At 45.2% G+C, this 24,490-nt stretch overlaps 1 protein-coding gene across 1 annotated transcript in view; it reads left to right on the forward strand.

The window, feature by feature from the left end:
• The window catches only part of LOC137345134 (NACHT, LRR and PYD domains-containing protein 3-like), a 77,716-nt gene that overhangs the window by 42,533 nt on the left and 10,693 nt on the right, over positions 1-24,490 (forward strand). Inside the window, exons 9-11 of the mRNA XM_068008603.1 lie at positions 15,804-15,890; positions 19,145-19,315; positions 19,461-19,631. Coding sequence (XP_067864704.1) covers positions 15,804-15,890; positions 19,145-19,315; positions 19,461-19,631 — 429 coding nt within the window. The remainder of the gene's footprint in view (positions 1-15,803; positions 15,891-19,144; positions 19,316-19,460; positions 19,632-24,490) is intronic.

The raw sequence follows: 24,490 nt of genomic DNA on the forward strand, positions 1-24,490 counted from the left end.
ATATGGGATTAGTGTAGGATTAATATAAAATGGATGGTTGATGGTCGGCACAGACTCGGTGGGCCGAAGGGCCTGTTTCAGTGCTGTATCTCTAAACTAAACAGACCCATAGCTGTATCCAGTGCCTTCAGCCATTTCTTGATATCATGTGGAGTGAATCGAATTGACTGAAGACTGGCATCCGTGATGCTGGGGACCTCAGAAGAAGGCCGAGATGGATCATCCACTTGGCACGTCTGGCTGAAGATGGTCACAAGTGTTTCAGCCTTGTTATTTTCACTGATGTTCTGGGCTCCTCCATTATTGAGGATGGAGATATTTGTTGTATAATCGTCCAACCACCATTCACAACTGGAGGTGGTAGCAGAGCTTGGATCTTATCTACTGGGATCGCTTAGCTCTCTCTATTGCATGCTGCTTCCACTGTTTGGAATGCAATCAGTCCTGCGTTGTAGCTTCACCAGGTCGTCACCTCATTTTTAGGTATGCCTAGTGCTGCTCCCAGCAGGCTCTCCTGCACTCCTTATTGAACCATGGTTGATCTCTTGGCTTGATGGTATTGGTAGAGTGAGGGATATGCTGGGTCATGAGGTTCCAGATTGTGGTAGTACTAGACTAACCAGTACTAGACTAAAACAAAATAATTCAGTATATACTAATGTTTAATAAATTTTGGTCAAGAAGATGAGTTTTGAGCAGTATTTTAAAGATGGATAGACAATGGGGAATTTCGGAAGCAGTTCCAGAAATTAGGTCCCGATGTCACTTGTACTAATAGTGGAGTGAAGGAAGGGGCCAGAATCGGGGGAATGAAGGGTGCTGCAAGAAGTTTCAGACAGGTTGGATGAAACTGGAAGTTGAAGATGAAGATTTTAAGTTTAATAATGGGGCTGAAATTCCATGGGACTCCTCCCACTGCCAACCATAACTTTGACGAAAAGTTCAAAAAATGATATAAACACATGTGAGCTTGTTGGTGGAGATGATGGAGAGTTTGAAGCTCACTGCTGAGTCAAAATGGACACAAAGGTTTTGCATAGTCTTATTTGTGGGGTATTAACCCCGGAGTACAGACACACACCGGCCAGCGGTGGGGCCGCACAGCAGCAGCTCCTGGGGAAAACATGTGGCTTCAACCCGGGAATTTTCCATAATCTATCTCCTGTATGTGAGGCTGCAATCCGGGAGGGAACTCACAAAAATTCCCCAAAAACTGTCGGACTGGTTACACTTGAAATAACTGCAGCGCCAGTTTAATGGGGAATAAAGTGAGAGACTCCCCTCCCCTGTAAAATAGGAGCACAGGCACATTTAAAACTTACAACGGGACAGAATCAATTCTCCTTGTTATATAAAATCCTGGGGGAATGGACTTTACAGCAGCAGTTAGCACCATTTCACAATATAACTCACCCCAGGTATTATACAGATTGATATACTGTACAGAGTAAAAAGTACAATAAATCACCGTTTTATCATTTAATTCAGGGGAAATCACCCCATTCCCATAAAATCCAGGATTTAAGAGGTGACAGAAATGAGACCATTTTCCCCAAACATGACGAGGCTGGTCACTGAGCTCCAGGAGGGTAATTCTGATCGTCAGGTAATGAGACCAGACTGAGGGACAGTTAAAGACTTCACACAGACAGTACTGTATTACATAGGATATCCAGCACAGAAACAGGCCATTCGGCCCAACCAGTCCGTGCAGGCATTTATGCTCCACTCGAGCCTCCTCCCATCTTTCCTCTTCTAATTCGATCAGAATAACTCTCTATTGCCTTCTCTCTCATATGTTTATCTAGCCTCCCTTTCTACGTATATAAACTATTCGCCACAAACATCTAATGTGAGAGCAGGTTCCACATTCTCATTATCGAGTCATTATGCCACAAAAGGAGGCCATTCGAGTCCTTGATTCCATGCTAGCTCTCTGTATAGCAATTCAGTCAGTTCCATTCCCATGCTCTATCCCCGTAGCCCTGCTAGTTTATTTCCCTCAAGTACGTATCAAATTCCCTTTTGAAATCATTGATCGTCTTCACTTCCTCCACCCTCATAGGCAGTGAGTTCCAAGTCATTACTACTCGCTGTGGAAAAAAATTCTTCCTCACTTACCCCCTGTATCTCTTGCTCAAAATCTTCAACCATGTCCTAGTCGTTGTACCATTAGGTAATGGGAACAGATTTTCTTTGTCTATCTTAACTAAACCTGCCATAATCTTGTACACCTCTATCAGATCTCCTGTAAAACTTCTTTGCTGCAAGGAGAACATCCCCACAACCCCAGCTTCTCCAACTCAACCTTGGAGCTAAAATCCCTCATCCCTGGAATCATTCTGATAAATTGCCTCTGCACCCTCTCAAAGACCTTCGCATCCTTCCAAAAGTGTGGTGACCAAAACTGGAAGCAATAATCTAGTTGTTGCCTAACTCGAGCTTTATAAAGGTTCGATATAACTTCCCTGCTTTTGTATTCAGTATTTATGAAGCAAAACATTCCATAAACTTTGCTAACTACTCTCTCAATATGTCCTGTCACATCCAAATGCTCATGTACATGAACCCAGATCCTACATTTCCTGCACAGTCTAGAACTGTGCCATTAGTCTATACCAGTGTTGTCCAACGTACAGCGCACCAGCCAGTATCGGGCCCACTGAAGGTTCCCATCCGGCCGGTTGGTGTAAACTGTATTGGGGCTGTATCCTCACCAGGGGTCCGTGACTGCTGATGGGAAATTTCCCTTTGTCAGACCAACTTCTAAAAAAGATCGCAAGTCGGTTTCACAGCTGACAGATCCTGACATCGGGAACAGCAGCTTCTGAACTTCAGACAGATTCGGAGATGATTAAAAGCCCGCTGAAAAACCGGCGACAAAAATTGTAATGTGGACCCCCATGTGAAAAGGTTGGACAATCCTGGTCTATACTGCCTCTCCCTATCCCATCATGTCACACTTCTCTGGATTAAATTCCATTCTCTGCCCATTCTATGAGCCTATCTATGTCCTGATGTAGTCAATTGGTATATTCCTCATAAGGAATAGGAGGTGGTGTAGGCCATTCGGCCCCTCCAGCCTGCTCTGCCATTCAATAAGATCATGGCTGATCTGATTGTGGCCTTAATTCCACTTTCCTGCATTGTTTCCTCGCCCCCTTCCATGACCCTTAATCCCCTATAGTTCATGAAACTATCTCAGCCTTCAATATATTCAATGACTCAACCTCCACAGATCTCTGGGATAGATCATTGCAAACATTTACAACCCTCTGAGAAAAGAAATTCCTTCTCATCTCCATCATAAATGGGCAATTCCTAATTATGAAACTGTGGTCCCTGGTTCTAGATTCCCCCACGAGGGGAAATATCCTCTCAGCACCTGTACTGTCAAGCCCCCTCAAAATCTTATATGTTTCAATAAGATCACATGTCATTCTTCTAACCTCCGATGTGTATAGGCCCAACCTGCTCAAACTTTCCTCATAAGGCAACCACTTCATCCCAGGAATCAGCCTAGCCTTCTCTGAACTGCCTCCAATACAAGCATATCCTTCTTTGGATAAGGTTACCAAAACTGTACACAGTACTCTAGGTGTGGTCCAACAGTGCCCTGTACGGTTGTAGCAAGACTTTCCTACTTTTATACTCCACCCCCTTGCAATAAAGGTTAACGTTCTATTTGCCTTCCAGATTACTTGCTGTACCTGAAGACTAATTTTTTGAGTTTCATGTACGAGGACACTCAGATACCTCTGTACCGCATAAGAGTGTAGTTTCTATCCATTTAAACAACAATCTGCTTTTTTATTTTTCCTACCAAAGTGGGAAAATTCACAGGTTATAATGGTTCAAGAGTTCACCTACCTTGGCTCAACTATCACCAGTAACCTGTCTCTAGATGCAGAAATCAACAAGCGCATGGGTAAGGCTTCCACTGCTATGTCCAGACTGGCCAAGAGAGTGTGGGAAAATGGCGCACTGACACGGAACACAAAAGTCCGAGTGTATCAGGCCTGTGTCCTCAGTACCTTGCTCTACGGCAGCGAGGCCTGGACAACGTATGCCAGCCAAGAGCGACGTCTCAATTCATTCCATCTTCGCTGCCTTCGGAGAATACTTGGCATCAGGTGGCAGGACTATATCTCCAACACAGAAGTCCTTGAAGCGGCCAACACCCCCAGCTTATACACACTACTGAGTCAGCGGCGCTTGAGATGGCTTGGCCATGTGAGCCGCATGGAAGATGGCAGGATCCCCAAAGACACATTGTACAGCGAGCTCGCCACTGGTATCAGACCCACCGGCCGTCCATGTCTCCGTTATAAAGACGTCTGCAAACGTGACATGAAATCGTGTGACATTGATCACAAGTCGTGGGAGTCAGTTGCCAGCATTCGCCAGAGCTGGCGGGCAGCCATAAAGACAGGGCTAAATTGTGGCGAGTCAAAGAGACTTAGTAGTTGGCAGGAAAAAAGACAGAGGCGCAAGGGGAGAGCCAACTGTGCAACAGCCCCAACAAACAAATTTCTCTGCAGCACCTGTGGAAGAGCCTGTCACTCCAGAATTGGCCTTTATAGCCACTCCAGGCGCTGCTTCACAAACCACTGACCACCTCCAGGCGCGTATCCATTGTCTCTCGAGATAAGGAGGCCCAAAGAAAGATAACATCGTACTCCATCAGCCATTTTTTCCCACTCACCGCCGATCACAATCCACGTTGCTTGTTACTTCCTCAAAGAACTCTATTAAATTTGTCAAACACGATTTCCCTTTCACAAAAGCAATGTTGACTCTGCCTACTTGTATTGTGATTTTCTCGATCTCCCGCCAATACCACTTTAATAATGGATTCTAGCATTTTCCCAACAGCAAATGGAAGGCTAACTGGCATATAGTTTCCTGCTTTCTGTCTCCCTCCTTTCTTGAAAAGAGGTTTTACATTTGCAGTTTTACAACCTGCTGATACCTTTCCACAACCTAATGAATTTCAAAAGATTACAACCAATGCATCCATTATCTCTGCAGCCACTTTATGACCTTTGGATGCAGGCTATCAGGACCAGGGGACTTATCAGACTTTAGTCCCATTAGAATTCCCATTAGTTTTTCTCTCGTGGTCGTGATTGTTTTAAGTTCCTCCTTCCCTTTTGCCTCTTGATTTTTGCTGTTTACTACAGCTCCAAGTTTGGCAAATTTTGTAATTTTACTCTGTATTCCGATATCCAAGTCATTTAGATATAATCAAATAAAGCAGAGGTCCCAGTATTGACCCTTGAGGAACACTACGGTCTACCATTCTCCAGTCTGAGAAACAACCATTTACCGCCTCTCACTATTTTCCATTCTAAACTGACACTGACCATCTTATTCATCTTTTTAACCAGCCTTTTATGTGGTACTTTGTCAAATGCTTCCTTAAAGTCCATATAGACAACATCCACTGAATTCCCTTCAACAACCTTCTCTGTTACTTCATCATAAAAAAAACAACTAGATTAGAGTAAAGGGAGGTGGTGGTGTAGTGGCATTGTCACTGGACTAGGAACACACAAACCTAGGATATTGCTCTGGGAACATGGGTTTGAATTCAATTAAACCTTGAATTAAAAGCTAGTCTAGTGGTGACCATGAGACCATTGTCGATTGTTGTTAAAACCTATCTATTTCACTAATGTCCTTTAGGGAAGGTAATCTACTGTCCTTATCTGGTCTGGTCTACATGTGACTCCAGACCTACAGCAATGCCTAGGTTTTTAAATGACCCATCAAGCCACTCATTTGTATCCAACGATTACAAAGTCAATAAGGAGTGAAACTGCACAGTCGACCTAGGCACCTGAAATGACAACAGCAAACCAAACCCAGCCCTGTCGACCTGGCAAAGGCCTCATTACTAACTTCTGTGAGCTTTCCCAAAAGTTGGGAGAGCTGCCCCACTTGCTAGTCAAGCAACAACCTGACATACTCAAACTCATGAAATCATTCATTACAGACAATATCCCAGACACCAGCATCACCAGGTATGTCCTGTCCCATTGGCAAGAAAGACCCAACAGAGGTGGCAGCACTTTGGCATACAGTCGGGATGGAGATGCCCTGGGAGTCCTCAACAACGGCTCCAGACCCCATGAAGTCTCATGGCATCAGTTCAAACATGGGCAAGGAAACCCCCTGCTGAATACCACATACTGCCCTCCCAAAGCTGGTAAATCAGTACTCCTCCATGTTGAACAGAACTTGGAGGAAGCACAGAGGTGGTAAAAGTGCAGAATGTACTCTGGTTGGGGGACTTCAATGTCCATCACCAAGGCGGGCTCGGTAGCACCAGAGCTGGCTGAGTCCTAAAGGACATAGCTGCTATATTAGGTCTGCAGCAGGTGGTGAGGAAACAAACAAGAGGGAAAAGCATACTTGACCTCATCCTCACCAATCTGTCTACCACAAACGCATCAATCCATGACAGTATTGGTAGGAGTGACAACTGCACAATCCTTGTGAAGACAAACTCCCATCTTCACATTGACGATACCCTCCATCGTGTTGTGTGGCACTCCCCCACTGTACTAAATGGGATAGATTTAGAACGAACATTGCAATGCAAAACTGGGCATCCATGAGGCTTTGTGAGTCAGCAGCAGAATTGTATTCAACCACAATCTGTAACCCTCGTGACCCAGCATATCCCCCACTCTATAATTACCATCAAGCCGGGAGACCAACCCTGGTTCAATGAGGAATGCAGGCGGCATGCCAGAAGCAGCACCAGGCATACCTTAAAATGAGGTGTCAACCTGGTGAAGCTACAACCCAGGACTACTTGCATGCCAAACTGCGTGAGTAGCATGCGATAGACAGAGCTAAGCGATCTCACAACCAACGGATCAGATCTAAGCTCTGCAGTCCTGCCACATCCAGCCGTGGATGGTGGTGGACAATTAAACAACTAACTGCAGGAGGTGGCTCCACAAATATCCCCATCCTCAATGATGGGGGAGCCCATCATATCAGTGCAAAAGATAGGGCAGAAGCATTTGCAACAATCTTCAGTCAGAAGTGCCGAGTGGATAATCCATCTCTGCATCTTCCTGAAGTCCCCAGTATCACAGATGCCAGTCTTCAGCTAATTCAATTCACTCCGTGTGATATCAAGAAACGACTGAAGGCACTGGATGCTGCCAAGGCTATGGGCCCTGACAACATCCCGGCAATAGTGTTGAAGACCTGTGCTCCAGAACATACTGTGCATTGAGCCAAGCTGATCCGGTACAGCTACAATACTGGCATCTGTCTGGAAATGTGGAAAACTGCCCAGGTATGTCCTGTACACAAAAAGCAGGACAAGCCCTAGCCGGACAATTACTACCCAATCAGTCTACTCACAATCATCAGTAAAGTGATGGAAGGTGTCGTCAACAGTGCTATCAAGTGGCACTTGCGAAGCAGAAACGTGCCCAGTGCCACTCAGTTTGGGTTCCACCAGGGCCACCCAACTCCTGACCTCATTAGAGCCTTGTTTCAAACATTGGACAATAGAGCTGAACTCAAGAGGTGAGGTGAGAGTGACTGCCCTTGACATCAAGGCAGCAGTTGACCGAATATGGCATCAAGGAGCCTGAACAAAACTGGAGTCAGTGGGAATTGGGGTAAAATTCTTTGCTGGTTTGAGTCATGCCAAACGTAATGGAAGATGGTTGTGTTTGTTGGAGGTCAATCATCTCAGTTCCAGGACATTGCTGCAGGAGTTCCTCACAGTAGCGTCATAGGCCTAACCATCTCCAGCCGCTTCATCAATGACCTTCCTTTAATCAGAAGTGGGAATGTTCGCTGATGATTGCACAATGTTCAGCACCATTCATGACTCCTGAGATACTGAAGCAGACCGTGTAGAAGTGCAGCAAGACATGGACAATATCCAGGCTTGGGCTGATAGGTGGCAAGTAACGTTCGAGCTACATAAGTTCCAGGCAATGGCCATCTCCAAGAAGAGAGAATCTAACAATCTACCCTTGAAATTCAACTGCATTACGATCGCTGAATCTCCCACTACCAACATCCTGGGGGTTACCATTGACCAGAAACTGAACTGGAGTAGCCATACATATACCGTGGCTATAAGAACAGGTCAGAGACTTGGAATCCTGCAGCAAGTATCTGATCTCCTGATTCCCCAAAGCCTGTCCACCATCAACAAGGCACAAGTCAGGTGTGTGATGGAACACTCTCCGCTTGCCTGGATGGGTGCAGCTCCAACACTCAAGAAGCTTGACACCATCCAGGACAAAGCAGCCCACTTGATTGGCATCCCTCCGTCACCGACGCACAGTGGCAGCAATGAGTACCATCTACAAGTTGCAATGCACCAAAGCTCATAAACCCGTGGCCTCTACCACCTAGAAGGACAAGGGCAGCAGATGCATAGGAACCCCACCACCTGCAAATTGCCCTCCAAGCCACACACCATCCTGACTTGGAACGATATAGCTGTTCCTCCACTGTCGCTGGGTCAAAATCCTGTAACTGCCTTCCTTATAGCACTGTTGGTGCACCTACACCCCACATGGACTGCCGTTGTTCAAAACGGCAGCTCATCACCAGCTTCTCGAGGGCAATTCAGGATGCTGGCCCAGTTCAGTGACGCCCACAACACATGCACAATTTTTAAAAAAATGATAAACATGATATGCTGTTTACAAATCCGTGCTTGCTATCTTAATTGACTCAAACCTCTCCAAGTCCCGATTTTTTCTCCATGATCATTGTTTCTGAAACCTTACTCACCACTGATGTTAAACTGAAACAAATACAGAAAGTTCTGGAAATACAGAGCAGGTCTGGCAGCATTTGTGGAGAGAGAAGTACATTTAACGTTTCAGGTCTGTAACCTTTCAAGAGAACTGGCAATTGTTAGAAATGTAATAGATTTTGAGCAAATAAAGTGGGGGTGGGGGAAAAGGGAACAAAGGTGAGGTGTTGGTAGGACAGAGGGTCACAGAGAATAACTGACGAGGAGGTCATGGGGCAAAGACAAAGGCAAATAGAGTGTTAATGATGTGATAAAAGTCAAAGCATTAGTGCAGAGAGGGTGTGAAATGACAGAATGATGAACAGCTCCAGCCAAAATAACAAACATGAAAAGACAGTGGGAAGGCACATGGTTAAAAAAATCAATGAAACAAAATAAAATAAAAATGTTCAGTCCAGTAGGTTGTAGGATGCCTCGTTGGTATATGAGGTGCAGTTCCTCGAGCTAGTGTTGATATTCACTGTCACACTGCAGCAATCCCAGGACAGAGATGTGAGCATGAGAACAGGGGGGAGTGTGTTGAAATGGCCAGCAACTGGAAGTTCGGGGTCATGCTTTTGGACTGAGCGGAGGCGTTCTGCAAAGCGGTCACCCAATCAGTGTTTGGTCTCTCCAGTGTAGAGGAGACCACATTGTGAGCAGCGAATACAGGATGCTACATTGAAAGAAGTACAAGTAAATCGCTGCTTCACCTGAAAGGAGTGTTTGGGGCCTGGGATAGTGAGGAGAGAGGAGGTAAAAGGGCAGGTATTACACCTCCTGCGATTGCCATGGGACGGGGACGAGGTGTCGGGGGTAATGGAGGAGTGGACCAGGGTGTCGCAGAGGGAATGTTCCCTTTGGAATGCTGACAGGGTAGGGGAGAGGAAAGATGCGTTTGGTCGTGGCATCACCCTAGTCGTGGCGGAAATGGCAGAGGATGATCTTTTGGATGTGGAGGCTGGTGGGGTGGAAAGTGAGGACAAGGGGAACCCTGTAATGGTTCTGGTAGGGAGGGGAAGGGTTGAGGGCAGAGGTGCAGGAAATGGGCCAACATGGTTGAGGGACCTGTCAACCACAGTAGGGGAGGTAGTGGGGCGGGGGTTGGTGGGGGGCGAAATCTTGATTGAGGAAAATGGAAGACATGTCATGTTGTGGAAGGTTGGATCATCAGAACAGATGCGTTGGTGATGGAGAAGTTGGGAGAATGGAATGGAGTCCTTACAGGAGGCAGGGTATGACGAAGTGTATTCGAGATAGCTGTGGGAGTCGGTGGGCTTATAATTAATGTTAGTGGACAGCCTATCCCCAGAGATGGAGACAGGGAAGTTGAGGAAGGGAAGAGAAGTGTTGCAGAAGGACCATGTAAAGGTGAGTGAAGGGTGGAAATTTAAAGCAAAGTTGATGAAGTTTTCTAGTTTAGGGAGGGAGCAGGAAATTGCACCAATACCGTCAGCAATGTACCGGAGAAAAGAGTTGGGGAGGGGGCCTGAGTTGGATTGGAACAAGGAATGTTCGACATATCCGACAAAAAGACAGGCCTAACTAGTGCCCATGCAGGTCCCCATACCTGCCCTTTTACCTCCTCACTCCTCACTATCCAAGACCCCAAACACTCCTTTCAGGTGATGCAGCGATTTACTTACTTTTCTTTCAATTTAGTATACTGCTCAGAATGCAGTCTCAAGAGCACAAGAACACAAGAAATAGGAGCAGAAGTAAACCAAATGGCCTATCGATATTCATTCAATATGATCATGGATGATCGCGGGCTCAATTCCACTTTCCTGTCTCCACTACATTGGGGAGACCAAACGTAGATTGGGTGTCTGCTTTGCAGAACAACTCTACTTAGTCCAAAGACATGACCCTGAGCTTCCATCACATTTGCCATTCCATCACACGCTCCTGCTCTCATCCCCACATCTCTGTCCTTGGCCTGCTGCAATGTTCCAGTGAACATCACCGCAAGCTCAAGGAACAGTATCTCATTTACCGATTAAGCACTCTAAAGCCTACTGGACTGAACATCGAGTTCAATAATTTCAGAGTATGACTGGCCCTTTTTTATTTTTAATTTATTTTGTTTCATCATGTTTTTTTTTTAATCATGTGCCTGTCCACTGTTTTTTTTTCATGTTTGTGCTTTTGACTAGGGCTATTCATTATTTTGTTATTACCACTCTGTCTGCACTAATGCTGTCTTTCACCACATCATTAGCACACTTGCTTTACATTTGCCTTTGGCCCATGACCTCCTTGTCAGATAATCTCTCTGACCATCTGTCCTATCAATATCTCCCTTTTGGTCTCTTTACCCCCACACCACTTTGTTTGCTTAAAACCTATTACATTTCTAGTCTTTGCCAGTTCTGATTCCAGGGATGAGGAATTTCAGTTATGAAGATGGACTGGAGAAGTTAGAACTGTTTTCCTCGGAGCGAAAAAGGCTGAGGGTGATTTGATAGCGGTTTTCCAAATCATGAGGGGTCTGGACAGTGTAGATAGAGAGAAAATGTTCCCACTCGTGAAAGGATCGAGTCTGAGAGGGCACAGATTTAAAGTATTTGGTAAGAGAAGCAAAAGTGACATGACAAAACACTTTTTCATGCAGCGAGTGGTTAAGGTCTGGAATGCACTGCCTGAGAATGTGGTGCAGACAGGTTCAACTGAAGCATTTAAAAGGGAATTGGACAGTTATATGAAAGGGAAGAATGTGCAGGGTTATGGGGAGAAGATGGGAGAATGGAACTGAGGGAGTTCCTCTTTCAGAGAGCAGGTGCAGTAATGATGGGCCTAATGGCCTCCTTCTGCAGTGAAACAATTCTGTGACTCTGTGATGAAAGGTCACAGATCTGAAATGCTAAATCTGTTTCTCTCACCACAGATGCTGCCGGATCAGCGGAGTATTTCCACTACTTTCTGTTTTTATTTCAGATTTCCAGCATCCACAGTGTTTTGCTTTTACTGATGTGAAACTGTTCGTCCGGTAGTTGCTACGAATGTCCTTGCACCCTATCTTGAGTCAGTGTGTCATATTTGCCACTTTCCAATCCTCTGGCACCTCCCTTGTCACTAGGGAAGATTAGAAGAATATGACAAGCCCTTCTGCAATCTCGATCCCGCTTCCCTGAGCAACCTGGGATCTAAGCCATCCGGACCAGACGACCTATCCACTCCAATCAAAGGCAGTCTTTCTAGTCCATCCGGCCGAGCAATTTTCACCCGTCTATTACCTCCAGCATCTCCACTTCTACTGTTATTTTGTCAGCATCATCTTCCTTAGCAGACACCAATACAAAGTACTGATTAGGTATTTTAACCTTGTCCTGTGTCTTTAAGCATATATCACCTTTTTAGTTACTAATAGACCCCACCCTGCCTCTGACTACCCGCTTACCATTTACATGCTAGTAGAAGATTTTTGGATTCCCTTTTATATTAACTGCCATTCTATTCTCACATTCTCTCTTTGCCAGTCTTATTTTGCTCTTCACTTCCCCTTTCAACATATTGTATTTGTCCTGGTTCTGTCACGAAGAATGCAGCTGACATGCATCATACACCCTTTTCTTGTTTCAGTATATTCTCTACCTCGTTCATCATCCCAGGAGTCCTGGCTTTGGTTCCATTAACTTTTACCCTTGTTGGAATGGACTGAACCTGTACCTGAAACATCTCCTCCCATTGGAGACTGCTGATAATGACAACACATTAGAGAGCAGTCCAGACCATGAGCAAGGGACTGCACAGGGGGGAACAGCAAAGTGTAGAAATGCAGTGGTTATAGGAGATTCCATAGTCAGACATTTCTGTAACCCTCATTGTGAGTCCCACATGGCGTGTTGCCTCCTTCTGGCCTGGGTAAAAGAGTGGGTGCAGAATAGTTTGCAGGGGTAAGGAAGTGAGCCAGAAGTTGTGGTGCACATCAGTACCAACGACATAGAAAGAGCAGATATTGAGGTATTACGATCAGATTTTCAGGAACTAGGACGGAAGTTAAAAAATCAGACCTCGAAGGTAATAATCTCTAGATTACTCCCAGTGTCACACACCAGTGACAGTAGAAATTGGAAGATAGGGAGCATCAATATGTGGCTTGAAGCATAGTGCAGGAGGGAGTTCTTCAGAGTCTTGGGGCATTGGGACCAGTTCTGGGTCAGGAGGCACCTATTCAAAAGAGACTGGTTCCACCCGAACAGGACTGGGACCAATGTCCTTGTGAAGATGTTCACTAGTGTGGTTGTGGAGGGTTTAAACTAAATTGGCAGGGGGTGGGCACTAGTATATAGAAGTAGAATAGAGGAATAAGGTACCTAAAGTAGTGAGTGTATTGGATAGTACTAGAGAAGGAATTAGTACCATATTAGATAGGAGCAGACAACAACAACAGCTGATATTTATATAGCACCTTTGATGTAATAAAATGACCCAACGCACTTCACAGGAGTATTATAAAACAAAGTACGACAGTGAACCACGTGCATGTGTCAGCTCTGGCTCAGTTGGTCGCAATCTCGCCTCTGACTCACAATGTTCTGAATTCAAGTTCTACTCCAGGGCTTGAACACAAAAATCAAGACTGACATTGCAATGCAGTACTGAGGGAACGCTGCATTGTCAGAGGTACTGTCTTTCACATGAGATGTTAAACTGAGGTCCCATCTACCAGCTTGGGTGGATGTAAAAGATTCTATGGCACTATTTTGTAGAAGAGCAGGGGGATTTTCCCTGGTGTCCTGGCCAATCCTGACCCTCAATCAATGTCACAGAAACAGATTGTCTGCTCATTATCACATTGCTGTTTGTGGGAGTTTACTGTGTGTAAATTAGCTGTCACACTTCCTACATTACAACAGTGACTACACTTCAAAAATACTTTATTGGCTGTAAAGTGTTTTGAGACGTCCGGTGGTCGTGAAAAGCACGTTAGAAATGCAAGTGTTTCTTTTTATTTACATAAGGATATTATATCAGGTGACCAAAAGCTTGGTCAAAGAGGTAGGTTTTTAAAAAAGTCTTAAAGGAGGAAAGCAGTGCAGGGAGGGTCTTCCAGAGCTCGGGGCCTACACAACTGAAGGCACAGCCATCAATGGTGGAGCGATTAAAACTGTGGATGTGCCAGAGGCCAGAATTAGAGGAGTGTAGGTAACTTGCAGAGGTGTGGGGCTGGAGGAGATTACAGAAATTGATGAAGAAGAACTATCGAGAATAATACAAAGACATGTTCAGAATGCATGGACTGGATTTTACCGGGCTTCTGATGTCAGGCTCCTTGGTGGGGGAGAATCAGAAGATCGTTCCGGCAGAGGCCACCACATCGGGAGGGTTGGGCCTGATTTTCCTGGCGGCAGCGAGGCTCCATGGCGCCCCCCCCCTCCCCCGGGCAACGGGGCACGGCTTGGCAATGAACATCATGAATACATTTAAATAAACTTACCTGGGATTTTTCGGCCCACCGTGATCTTCAATGCAGCAGCTGGCATTACCGTGTCGTCACTTCCCCATCTGGGGAAAGAAGGCCTGACACTGGTGAGGAGGGGAGGAGTTAAAATTTTTAGTGAGGGGGGTGGGGCGGGGGTCGGGGTCAAATAAACATAATGGGTGCAGAGGATGATGGGAAGGGGTGAACTTTAAATTTTGTACAGTTTGCGGGAGGGGGAAGGTCATATTCCCAAGGTAAGTCTTATGTGGGGAGGGGAAGGGCAAATATTTAATTATTATTCGGGGGTGGGAAAGGGACATTAGAATTTGATTAGGTGCATTGTGTTGGGGCGGGGGAGTTCTTTAAAAATGTAAATTAACTGGCAGAATCTGACTGATCTCCTGATCTGACTGTTTCTTTGCCAATTTGCATGTGGATTGGGAAATAATCCAGTGATTATTGCCCTTGAGGTCCTGCTTTTTTAGTTTAGCTCCTAACACCTGATATTCTCTCAGCAGGATCTCCTCCCGGTTCCTACATATGTTGTTTGTTCCAACATCGACCAGGACAACTGGATTATTCCTTCCCCTTCCAAATTGCTCTCCTGCCACCATAAGATATCCCTTACCCTGGCACCTTGTAGACAACGCGTCCGACAGGATTCTCATTCATGTCTGCAGAGGACACTATCCATCCCTCTAATTATAGAAACCCTTATCACTACCACATTCTATTCTGCTCTTTCCCCCTTGGACAGTCTTCTGAGCCACAGTACCTTGGTCTACATTGTGACTGTCCTCCCCACAGTCTTTCTTCTTGTCCTCACAGGTAACAAGTACATTGTACCTTTTGGACAGGACCTGTGTTTGAGGAACCTCCTTCTCAATCTCTCCTCAGTCCTCACCACGCTGCTCCCTAATGGTTACATCTTCTTCTTGAACCTGTGATTTTCTCTGAACTGTGACTGTGTTCTGGATAAAACTGTGAAGACATTCCACCCCCTCCCTTATGTTTGGGAATGTCTCTAACTCACATTCCAGCCCATTGACTCTGAGCTGGAATGACTGAAGATGGAGACATTTCCTGCTGGTGTGGGAATGTGGGACAGTCTCACTATCCTCAAACTCCCACATCCTACAGTCCCAACACGTAGCCTGCCCTGTCATCGCTAGTCTTTTATAATTAATTTGTTTATTGATAATCTGAATAAATGTAATTAGGTCTTTTAAAACAATTAATAAAAAATGCTACTTTTATGTATTACATTTATCTAATAAAGTAGTATATTTATTTCCCCAAGCAATGTTTAATTCAGATGCTGTCACTTAGAGAGACAAAAACACACTGTAATACTCAACAACCAATCACCTACCTTCTGTCCTGTTACTTCCCTCTTTGATGTTTATTGACAGCTCCTGAATATATGAGGAGTTCTACAGTGTGAGATTCATTGCCAGTGATGGGAAAATCTGGTTGTTAATTTTCTCAAGTCTTTTTCAGTGCTTCCTGTAACATTCAACAGAAAGTGAATTATATCAGGTCCAGGGTTTGATTCAGTTTGTTTCTCACTCTCTGTCTGTTTGCGTTTAGACTGGGTTTCAATAATCTGGGAGATTCAGGAGTGAAACTACTGTCTGCGGCTTTGAGGAACCCGGACTGTAAAATACAAGAACTGGGGTAAGTACCAGACTGTGTGAGATTGTGTTTATAATAACTGGGTAGCTGACACTGTATATTATTATTATCAATAACAGTATTATTAATAAACACTTTACATTATTATTAGTATCATCATTAGTGTGAATGCTAAGCATTGAACATTATTCATACCAATAATGGTGTTATAAATAAATACTGGGGATTTACTCTGATTCCTGTTATTTCTCCATCTTTGATCCCAGCCTGCAAGTAAACACTGTCTCAGATTCTTGTCTTGAGCATCTCACCTCCACTCTCAGTATAAACCAGTCACTGACAGCTCTGTACCTGAGTGATAATAAACTGGGAGATTCAGGTGTGAAACTACAGTCTGCAGCTTTGAAGAACTCAGACTGTAAAATACAGGCACTGTGATAAGTGCCAAATGTATATTAATTATCTTTAATTGTATGCAGATTGTGGGCATGAGCCCAGACTGTAAAATACAGACACTGGAGTAAGTCCCCTCTCGCCACTCCAGTTCACCATCCGCTTCCACACCTGTATGCTCGCTGTTCCCTCCCGCTGCTCTCTCCCCGCGTCGCTGCCAGGAGAAGCGGCCTGGAGGGGGTGTGTGGTATGCGAGCGAGGTGCCAGCGACGATGCAGGAAGTGTGTGGCGGGATGGAGCAGCAGATGAGCCGGTGCGCGTGATGTGTGCGAGCGGGGTTTCAGCGGCGAGGCGGGATGCTGCGGTGAAGAGCTTGGAGCAGCGAGTGCACAGGCGCGGGAACGAAAACAGGAGTGAACAGGGAAGAGAAGCGGCGACTGAGGCGCCGATCGCGGGAGGGAGCGGGGTATAGTTGGAGGGATGGAGATTGCAATCGCGCGATCATTGAGGGCTGAAGCAACACTCTGAAATTTTACGTCTGACGTCATTACGTGCTGACGTTGACGAGCGCTTGCAGGGGCCCATCCTGGCAAGCTGGTGATGACGTCGGTGATTGATCTGCACATGCTCTGCGTTGTCAGGAGCCTTTCCGGGAAAACCCCCATAAAAAACTACAATCCCAGCAGCAATGATCAGAAATGTTAGAAAGCAAGAGTAAATTGTTGGGCGTTGATTACCCTCTGATGTTCTCAGAATCTGAACCATATGACCAGGTGAGGTGAAAGTGATTGCCCTTGATATCGAGGCAGCATTTGACCGGGTGTGGCATCAAGGAGCCCGAAGCAAATTGAAGTTATTGGAATCAGTGGAAAACTCTCCAGTGGTTCGGGTCATGACCGAGGATGGAGGAGTGCACTGTCTTTCTCTAGTTCCACTTCTCCACAGGTCACAACATGTATTTAAATGTTTTACCCAGTTACTGATACAGTGACCTATTTTCAACTTCATTTTCCCACGGACCCGTCATATCCCTTTATTCTCAGAGAGACCAAAAATCTGTCTATCCCAGCCTTAAATGTATTCAACGATGGAGTATCCACAACCCTCTGGAGTAGAGATGCACTGAAGCAAGTCACTATGCCTCCTTCAACAGCATCTTCCAAACCCACGACCTCTCCCACCTAGAAGGACAATGGCAACAGATGCGTGGGAACACCGCCATCTGCAAATTCCCCTCCAGGCCACACACCATCCTCACTTGGGAATATATTGCCGTTCCTTCACTGTTCCTGGGTCAAAATACTGGAATTTCCTCTCTAACAGCATTGTGGATGTACCTACACCAGAGAGACTGCAGAGGTTCAAGAAGGTAGCTCACCAGCACCTTCCCAAGGGCAATTAGGGATGGCCAACAAATGCTGGCCTTTGCAGCGAAGCCCACATCTACGAAACAAATAAGTATAAAAAAATGACCAGTGGAAGAATGAAGTGGAGATGTGGACATGGGTTGTGTTCCGACGAGAAAGGAAACAAGGTATGGCCTTGGCGTTGCTTCGGACCAGAAGTAAAATAAGAAGTAAAATGCTTTGTGAGCTGCCTCCCTGTCAGTTAAAAACTGATGATGGTTTGGATCTTCTATTAGAGTTCTTGGATGAAATGTCATTGTCATAGTTTGATACGTTTTGGAAAATAGATGTTTATTCAAAGGAAGAATATATCATGTACTTTAACAGATTGTATAAAAGATTGGCAAAATTCACTTTAGAGATCCCTGGTTCAGTGCTAGCACTTAAATTGCTGGCTTGTGCCAAGGTGTAGCATAGGGACATGTTCCTGGTTCTAACTGGTCTTCAGTTCTTGGAGAGAGAGAGACTCCCTGTTTGATCAGATGTCTGCTCTTGAAAAGATTCCTGGGGCCTTGGTGGAGCAAATGGGATATTCGCAGTAACACAAAGAATAGAAGAATGAATGATTGGCAGATTTGGAAATGGACCAGATACTGGATACAGGGGTCAGTACAATGGAATGGTTATGGACAGTCAGATCCGGCTATTATAGCAAAGACAAAATTGGAAGAGCAATAAAATGTGACTGAATCCCAGCAATGGCAAAGGAGCAGTTAATAGATGCATCTGGTGTGGCTCCAAATACCATTATGCCATGATCTGCACAAAGCGTAGAGGCAAAGTCCTCAATAACACATGGGACAGAGGATTCTGAGATGAAGACTTTGATGAAGCCGAACAAATTGTACATGTCACAAGGAGTTTTAGTCCTTTACTGAATGTTGCTCACAGGCCTGTTTCACTGTGTCGTGCTAGTAGTGCTTGCACTTCAACAGTGTGTAGAACAGATCGGTTAAAATGTTATCCATGTTTACTAAGTTGTGAGAATTGACGCAATGCTTAAGTGTATAAAAGGACTAATTGCTTCAGGTTTAGTGATGACAACACATTGTGGACAGTACGGAGAATCAGAATACCATGTGAAATAGCTGGAGCAAGCCATGTTATCAGTTCTGATGTCTCTCGTGAGATATCTGTGCGGATGAATAAACCTTCTATCAAAGAGGAACAAATGGAACTTGACATACAGTGTGATAAGGCAATTACTCTTAGAAAATATGTGGATCTACAGTTTGCCCAATCAGGACATTATTGCATCCCCTTAGCAAAACACATTTTTTCTTATCAGAGTGTTAGACGATTATTAATAGAGTCATAGATTCATACAGCACAGAAACATGCCGTATTTTTCTATGTTTTTATAAACACTGCATTATTATTAGTTTCAGAAATAGTGCTATTGCTAAGCACTGCACGTTATTCGTATCAGTAATGGTGTTATAAATAAACACACGGGATTTACTCTGATTCCTGTTATTTTTCCATCTTTTATACCAGGCTGAAAGAAAACAATCTCACAGATTCTTCTGCTGAGGTTCTTGCCTCTGTTCTCAGTATAAACCGGTCACTGATGGTTCTGAACCTGAGTGATAATAAACTGGGAGATTCAGGAGTGAAACTACTGTCTGCAGCTTTGAGGAACCCGCACTGCAGAATACAAGAACTGCTGTAAGTACCAGATTGTGTAAGATTGTATTTATAAAAATTGAATGTCTGACAATGCCCATTATTATTATTACTATCAGTAATAGTGTTATTAATAAGCACAGCAAATTTACTCTGACTCCTGATATTTCTCCATCTTTGATGCCAGACTGGAAGATAACGACCTCACAGCTTCTTGTATGAATGATCTCGCCTCTGCTCTCAGCACAAACCAATCACTCACGTTTATGGATCTGGGTTATAATACACTGGGAGACTCAGGACTGAGACTAATGTCTGCAGCTCTGAAGAACCCAGACTGTAAAATTCAGAAATTGCGGTAAGTGCTAATTGTATATTGATTTGTTTAATTGTGAGCAGGTAGAGCGCATTAACTGGGGTTTCACATGAGCACATATAAAGAGGCACTTATTGAAATTGTGCTGTGATTGAGTGGGAAGGTGTATGCTTGTAATGCTTAACTCTATAAATTAATAGAAGACTGAGTAAAGATTATCTCCAATAATATTCTTCACCAACTGCCTTTCCAGAGTAGAATATGGTAACAGAAAATGGTTGCCTCAAGGTGAAGGTCCAAGACTATGAAAATAAGGCTGCGTTTGCTGTCAATGCAACCACTAGGTGGCGCAGTATGGGCAGATTTGCAAATGTAGCCTCAGCGACTGAAACGTCACTGTCCGCACAGCAGATAGGAAAAGGAGTGGAAGAATTATAGTGATAGGGTATTCTGTCGTAAGGGGTACAGATAGGCGTCTCTGTGGCCACAAACATGACTCTAGGATGGTATGTTGCCTCCCTGGTGCGAGGGTCAAGGGTATCATTGAGTGGCTGCAGGGCATTCTGAAGTGGGAGGGTGAACAGTCAGAGTTCGTGGTACGCATTGGTACCGACGACACAGGTAGAAAGAGGGATGAGGTCCTGAAATAAGAATTTAGGGAGCTAGGTAGCAGATTAAAAAGCAGGACTTCAAAGGTTGTAATCTCTGGATTACTCCCGGTGCCACATGCTAGTTAGTATAGGAATAGGAGATGAATGCGTGGTTGAAGAGATGGTGCAGGAGGGAGGGCTTTAGTTTCCTGGATCACTGGGTCTGTTTCTGGCAAAGGTGTGATCTGTACAAGTTGGACGGGTTGCACCTGAATCGGAACGGAACCAACATCCTTGCTGGGAGGTTTGCTAGTGCTATTGTGGCGGGGGTGGGGGGGGGGGGGGGGAGCGGGGGGGGAGTTGAAACTAATTTGGCAGCAGAATGGGATACAGAGTGGAGGTGCAGAGAAACTGTGTCAGTCTGGAAGGCAGAGCAAGTATAGACCTGTTAAGGCACAAGTGAAAATTGCAAGGCTGGATTGCATCTATTTTAATGCAAGGATTCTTACTAGTAAGGCAGATGAATTGAGAGCGCTGAATAGCACATGGGTTTATGATATTGTTGCTATCACAGAGACAATGTTGAGGGAGGGGCTGGACTGGCAGCTCAATATTCCAGGGTAAAGAATCTTCAGGCGTGACAGGGGAGGGGATAAAAGAGGAGGTGGCATTACACTGTTGATCAAGGAGTCAATTACTGCAGTAAGAAGGGATGATATTTTAGAAGGTTCCTCAAATGAGGCCATATAGGTACATTGAAAAACAAGAAGGGGGCAATCACTTGGCTGGATGTGTCCTAAAGGCCTCCAAACAGTCAGGGAGCGATAGAGGAGCAGATATGTAGGCAAATATCAGAGCGGTGTAAAAATAATAGGGTAATAACTGAGATATTCTTAGTGTAAAAGGCTTAAAGGGGACAGAATTCTTAAAATGCATAGAGCAGAGCTTTTTGAGCCAGTACTTAGAAGGTCCTACAAGTGAAGGGGCAGTACTGGACCTAACCCTCGGGAATGAAGCTGGCCATGTGCTAGAAGTGTCAGTGGGGGTGCATTTCGGGGATAGTGACCACAACTCAGTAAGATTTAAGGTAGTTAGGAAGAAGAACAAAGACAGGCCCGAAATAAAGGTATTGAATTGGGGGAAGGTCGATTTCAATATGATAAAACAGGATCTGGCCAAGGGAGACTGGGAGCAGCTACTTGTCGGAAAGTCTACATCAGACCAGTGGGAGTCATGCAAAGAGGAAATAGTGAGGGCTCAGAGCCAACATGTACCCATTAAGATGAAGGGTAGGACCAACAAGTTCAGGGAACCCTGGATGCCAAGGGATATAGAGGATTGGATCAGGGAATAAAAGAAGGCTTATGGCAGTTCGGAGCGCTGATAATAGCGGAGGCACTAGAGGAGTATAGAAAGTGTAGGGGGGGGGGGGGGGGTACTAAAAAAAAGCAATTAGGAGTGCGAAGAGTGGACATGAAAAAACACTGGTGGACATGATAAAGGAAAATCCTAAGGCATTTTATAAGTATATTAAGGGCAAAAGGATAACCAGGGAAAGAGTAGGTCCCATTAGGGACCAAAGTGGCAATGTATGTGTGCAACCGGTGGACATGAGTGGGGTTTCAAATGATTACTTTGCATCTGTGTTCACTATAGAGAAGGACAATTTAGGTGTAGAGATCAGGGAGGGGGATTGTCATATACTTGAACATATTAGCATTGAAAGGGAGGAAGTGTTATCTGTTTTAGTGGGCATAAAAGTGGATAAATCTCCAGGCCCAGATGAGATATATCCCAGGCTGTTATGTGACGTAACGGAGAAGATAGCAGGGGCTCTTTCACAGATTTTACAATCCTCTCTGGCCACAGGAGAGGTACCAGAGGACTGGAGGACTGCGAATGTGGTGCCATTATTCAAGATGGGTAGAAGGGATAAACCAGGTAATTACAGGTCAGGGATTCTAACATCAGTGGTTGGGAAACTATTGGTAAAACCTCTGAGGGACAGGATTAATCTCCACTTGGAGAGGCAGGGATTGATCAGGGATAGTCAGCATGGCATTGTCAGGGGCGATCATGTCGAACTAACGTTATTGAATTTTCCAAGGCGGTCACTAGATGTGTCGATGAGGGTAAAGCAGTTGATGTAATCTACATGGACTTCAGTAAGGCTTTTCATAAGGTACCAAATGGGAGATTGGTTAAGATGTTAACAGCCCATGGGATTGAGGGCAATTTGGCAAAGTGGATCCAAAATTGGCTTAGTGGCAGGAAGCAGAGGGTGATGGTCAAGGGCTGTTTTTGCGAGTGGAATCTGTGAACAGTGGTGTACCACAGGGATCGGTGCTGGGACCCTTCCTGTTTGTAGTGTACATTAATGATTTAGACATGAATATAGGAGGCATGATAAGCAAGTTGGCAGAGGACAGGAAAATTTGTGGCATTGTAAATAGTGAGGAGGAAAGTCTTAGATTACAGGACGATATAGATGGGCTGGTAAGATGGGCAGAACAATGGCAAATGGAATTTATTCCTGATAAATGTGAGGTGATGCATTTTGGGAGGACTAACAAGGCAAGGGAATATGCAATGGACGGTAAGTCCCTAGGAAGTACAGAAGGTAAGAGGGACCTTGGTGTACTTGTCCATAGATCACTGAAGGCAACAGCACAGGTAGATAAGGTGGTTAGGAAGGCATATGGGATACTTGCCTTTACCAGCCGAGGCATAGAATATAAGAGCAGGGAGGTTATGATGGAGTTGTATAAAACACTAGTTAGGCCACAGCTGGAGTACTGTGGCACCACACTCTAGGAAGGATGTGATTGCACTGTAGAGGGTGCAAAGGAGATTCACCAGGTGTTGCCTGGGCTGGAGCATTTCAGAGAGACTGAAAAGGCTAGGGTTGTTTTCCTTAGAGCAGAGAAGGCTGAGGGGGGACCTGATTGAGGTTACAAAATTATGAGGGGCGTTGATAGGTTAGATAGGAAGAAACTTTTTCTCAGCGGAGGGGTCATTTTGTAGGGGGCATAGATTTAAGGTCAGGGGTAGGATGTTTAGCGGGGATATGATGAAAAATAAATCACCCAGAGGGTGGTTGGAATCTGGAACACACTGCCTGACGAGGTGTTATAGGCAGGAACCCTCACAACATTTAAGAAGTATTTAGATGAGCACTTGAAACGCCATAGCATACAAGGCTACTAGCCAAGTGCTGGAAAATGGGATTAGAATAATTAGGTGCTTGATGGCTGGCACAGACACGATGGGCCAAAAGGTCTGTTTCTGTGCTGTATAACTCCATGACTCTCAAGCAGCTATCAGTATTAAAATGGGGCTATTCAATCTAACACAAAAAAATTTAACCCAAACCCTCCGCCCCCCTCAATGACTGTGATCACCGCCTCCACACACCCCCATACCCCACTCCCGCTGCAATCACCGCTTCTCTTACCCGCTCCCTCCCACACCCACCTTCCTGCCGCTTCCGACTGCTCACCACTCCATTTCACTATTCTCTCCCGCACGCGTCTGCTCGCTATTCCCTCCTGCCCAATCCCCACCTCGCCATCTAGAGAATTGGCGGGGGTTGGGGTGGGGAGGGGGGCCAGCGAGGTGCTAGTGGCAAGGCGGGATGGAGTGGCAAAGAGTCGGGAGCGCCGAGCAGGCGAGCGCAGGAGAGAACAGTGGGAGAGAGCTGGGAAGAAAAGAGGTGACTGAGGCGCCTATGGCGGGAGGGAGCGGGGTACTGTTGGAGGGATAGAGATTGCAATTGCGGCCATTGAGGGGTGAAGCAACACTCTGACGTTATTTCGTCTGACACCGTTACATGGTGACGTTCACGCACACGTGCACACACCCATACTGGCAAGCTGGAGAATGTTGGGACACAGTGATGACGTCGGCGATCGCTCTGCACATGCTCTGCATTGTCAGGAGATATTCCAGAAAAAAAGATATTAAAAAAAGTACAATCCTAGCAGCAATGATCAGAAATGGCCGAAAGCAAGTGTAATTGTTGGACTTTGGTTACCCTCCGATGTTCTCGGAATCTGAACCATATGACCAGGTGAGGTGAAAGTGATTGTTCTTGATATCCAGACAGCATTTGACCGAGTGTGACATCAAGGAGCCCCAGGCAAATTGAAGTTAGTGGAAATCAGGGGAAAACTCTCCACTGGTTGGTGTTATGAGCGAGGATGGAGGAGTGCACGGTCTTTCTCTAGTTCCACTTCTCCACAGGTCACAACATATATTTAAATGTTTTACCCAGTTACCGATACAGCCAATTAGAAACTTCATCTGTTTTAG

The sequence above is a fragment of the Heterodontus francisci genome, chromosome 28, assembly GCF_036365525.1.
Source record: "Heterodontus francisci isolate sHetFra1 chromosome 28, sHetFra1.hap1, whole genome shotgun sequence".
Classification (NCBI taxonomy): domain Eukaryota; kingdom Metazoa; phylum Chordata; class Chondrichthyes; order Heterodontiformes; family Heterodontidae; genus Heterodontus; species Heterodontus francisci.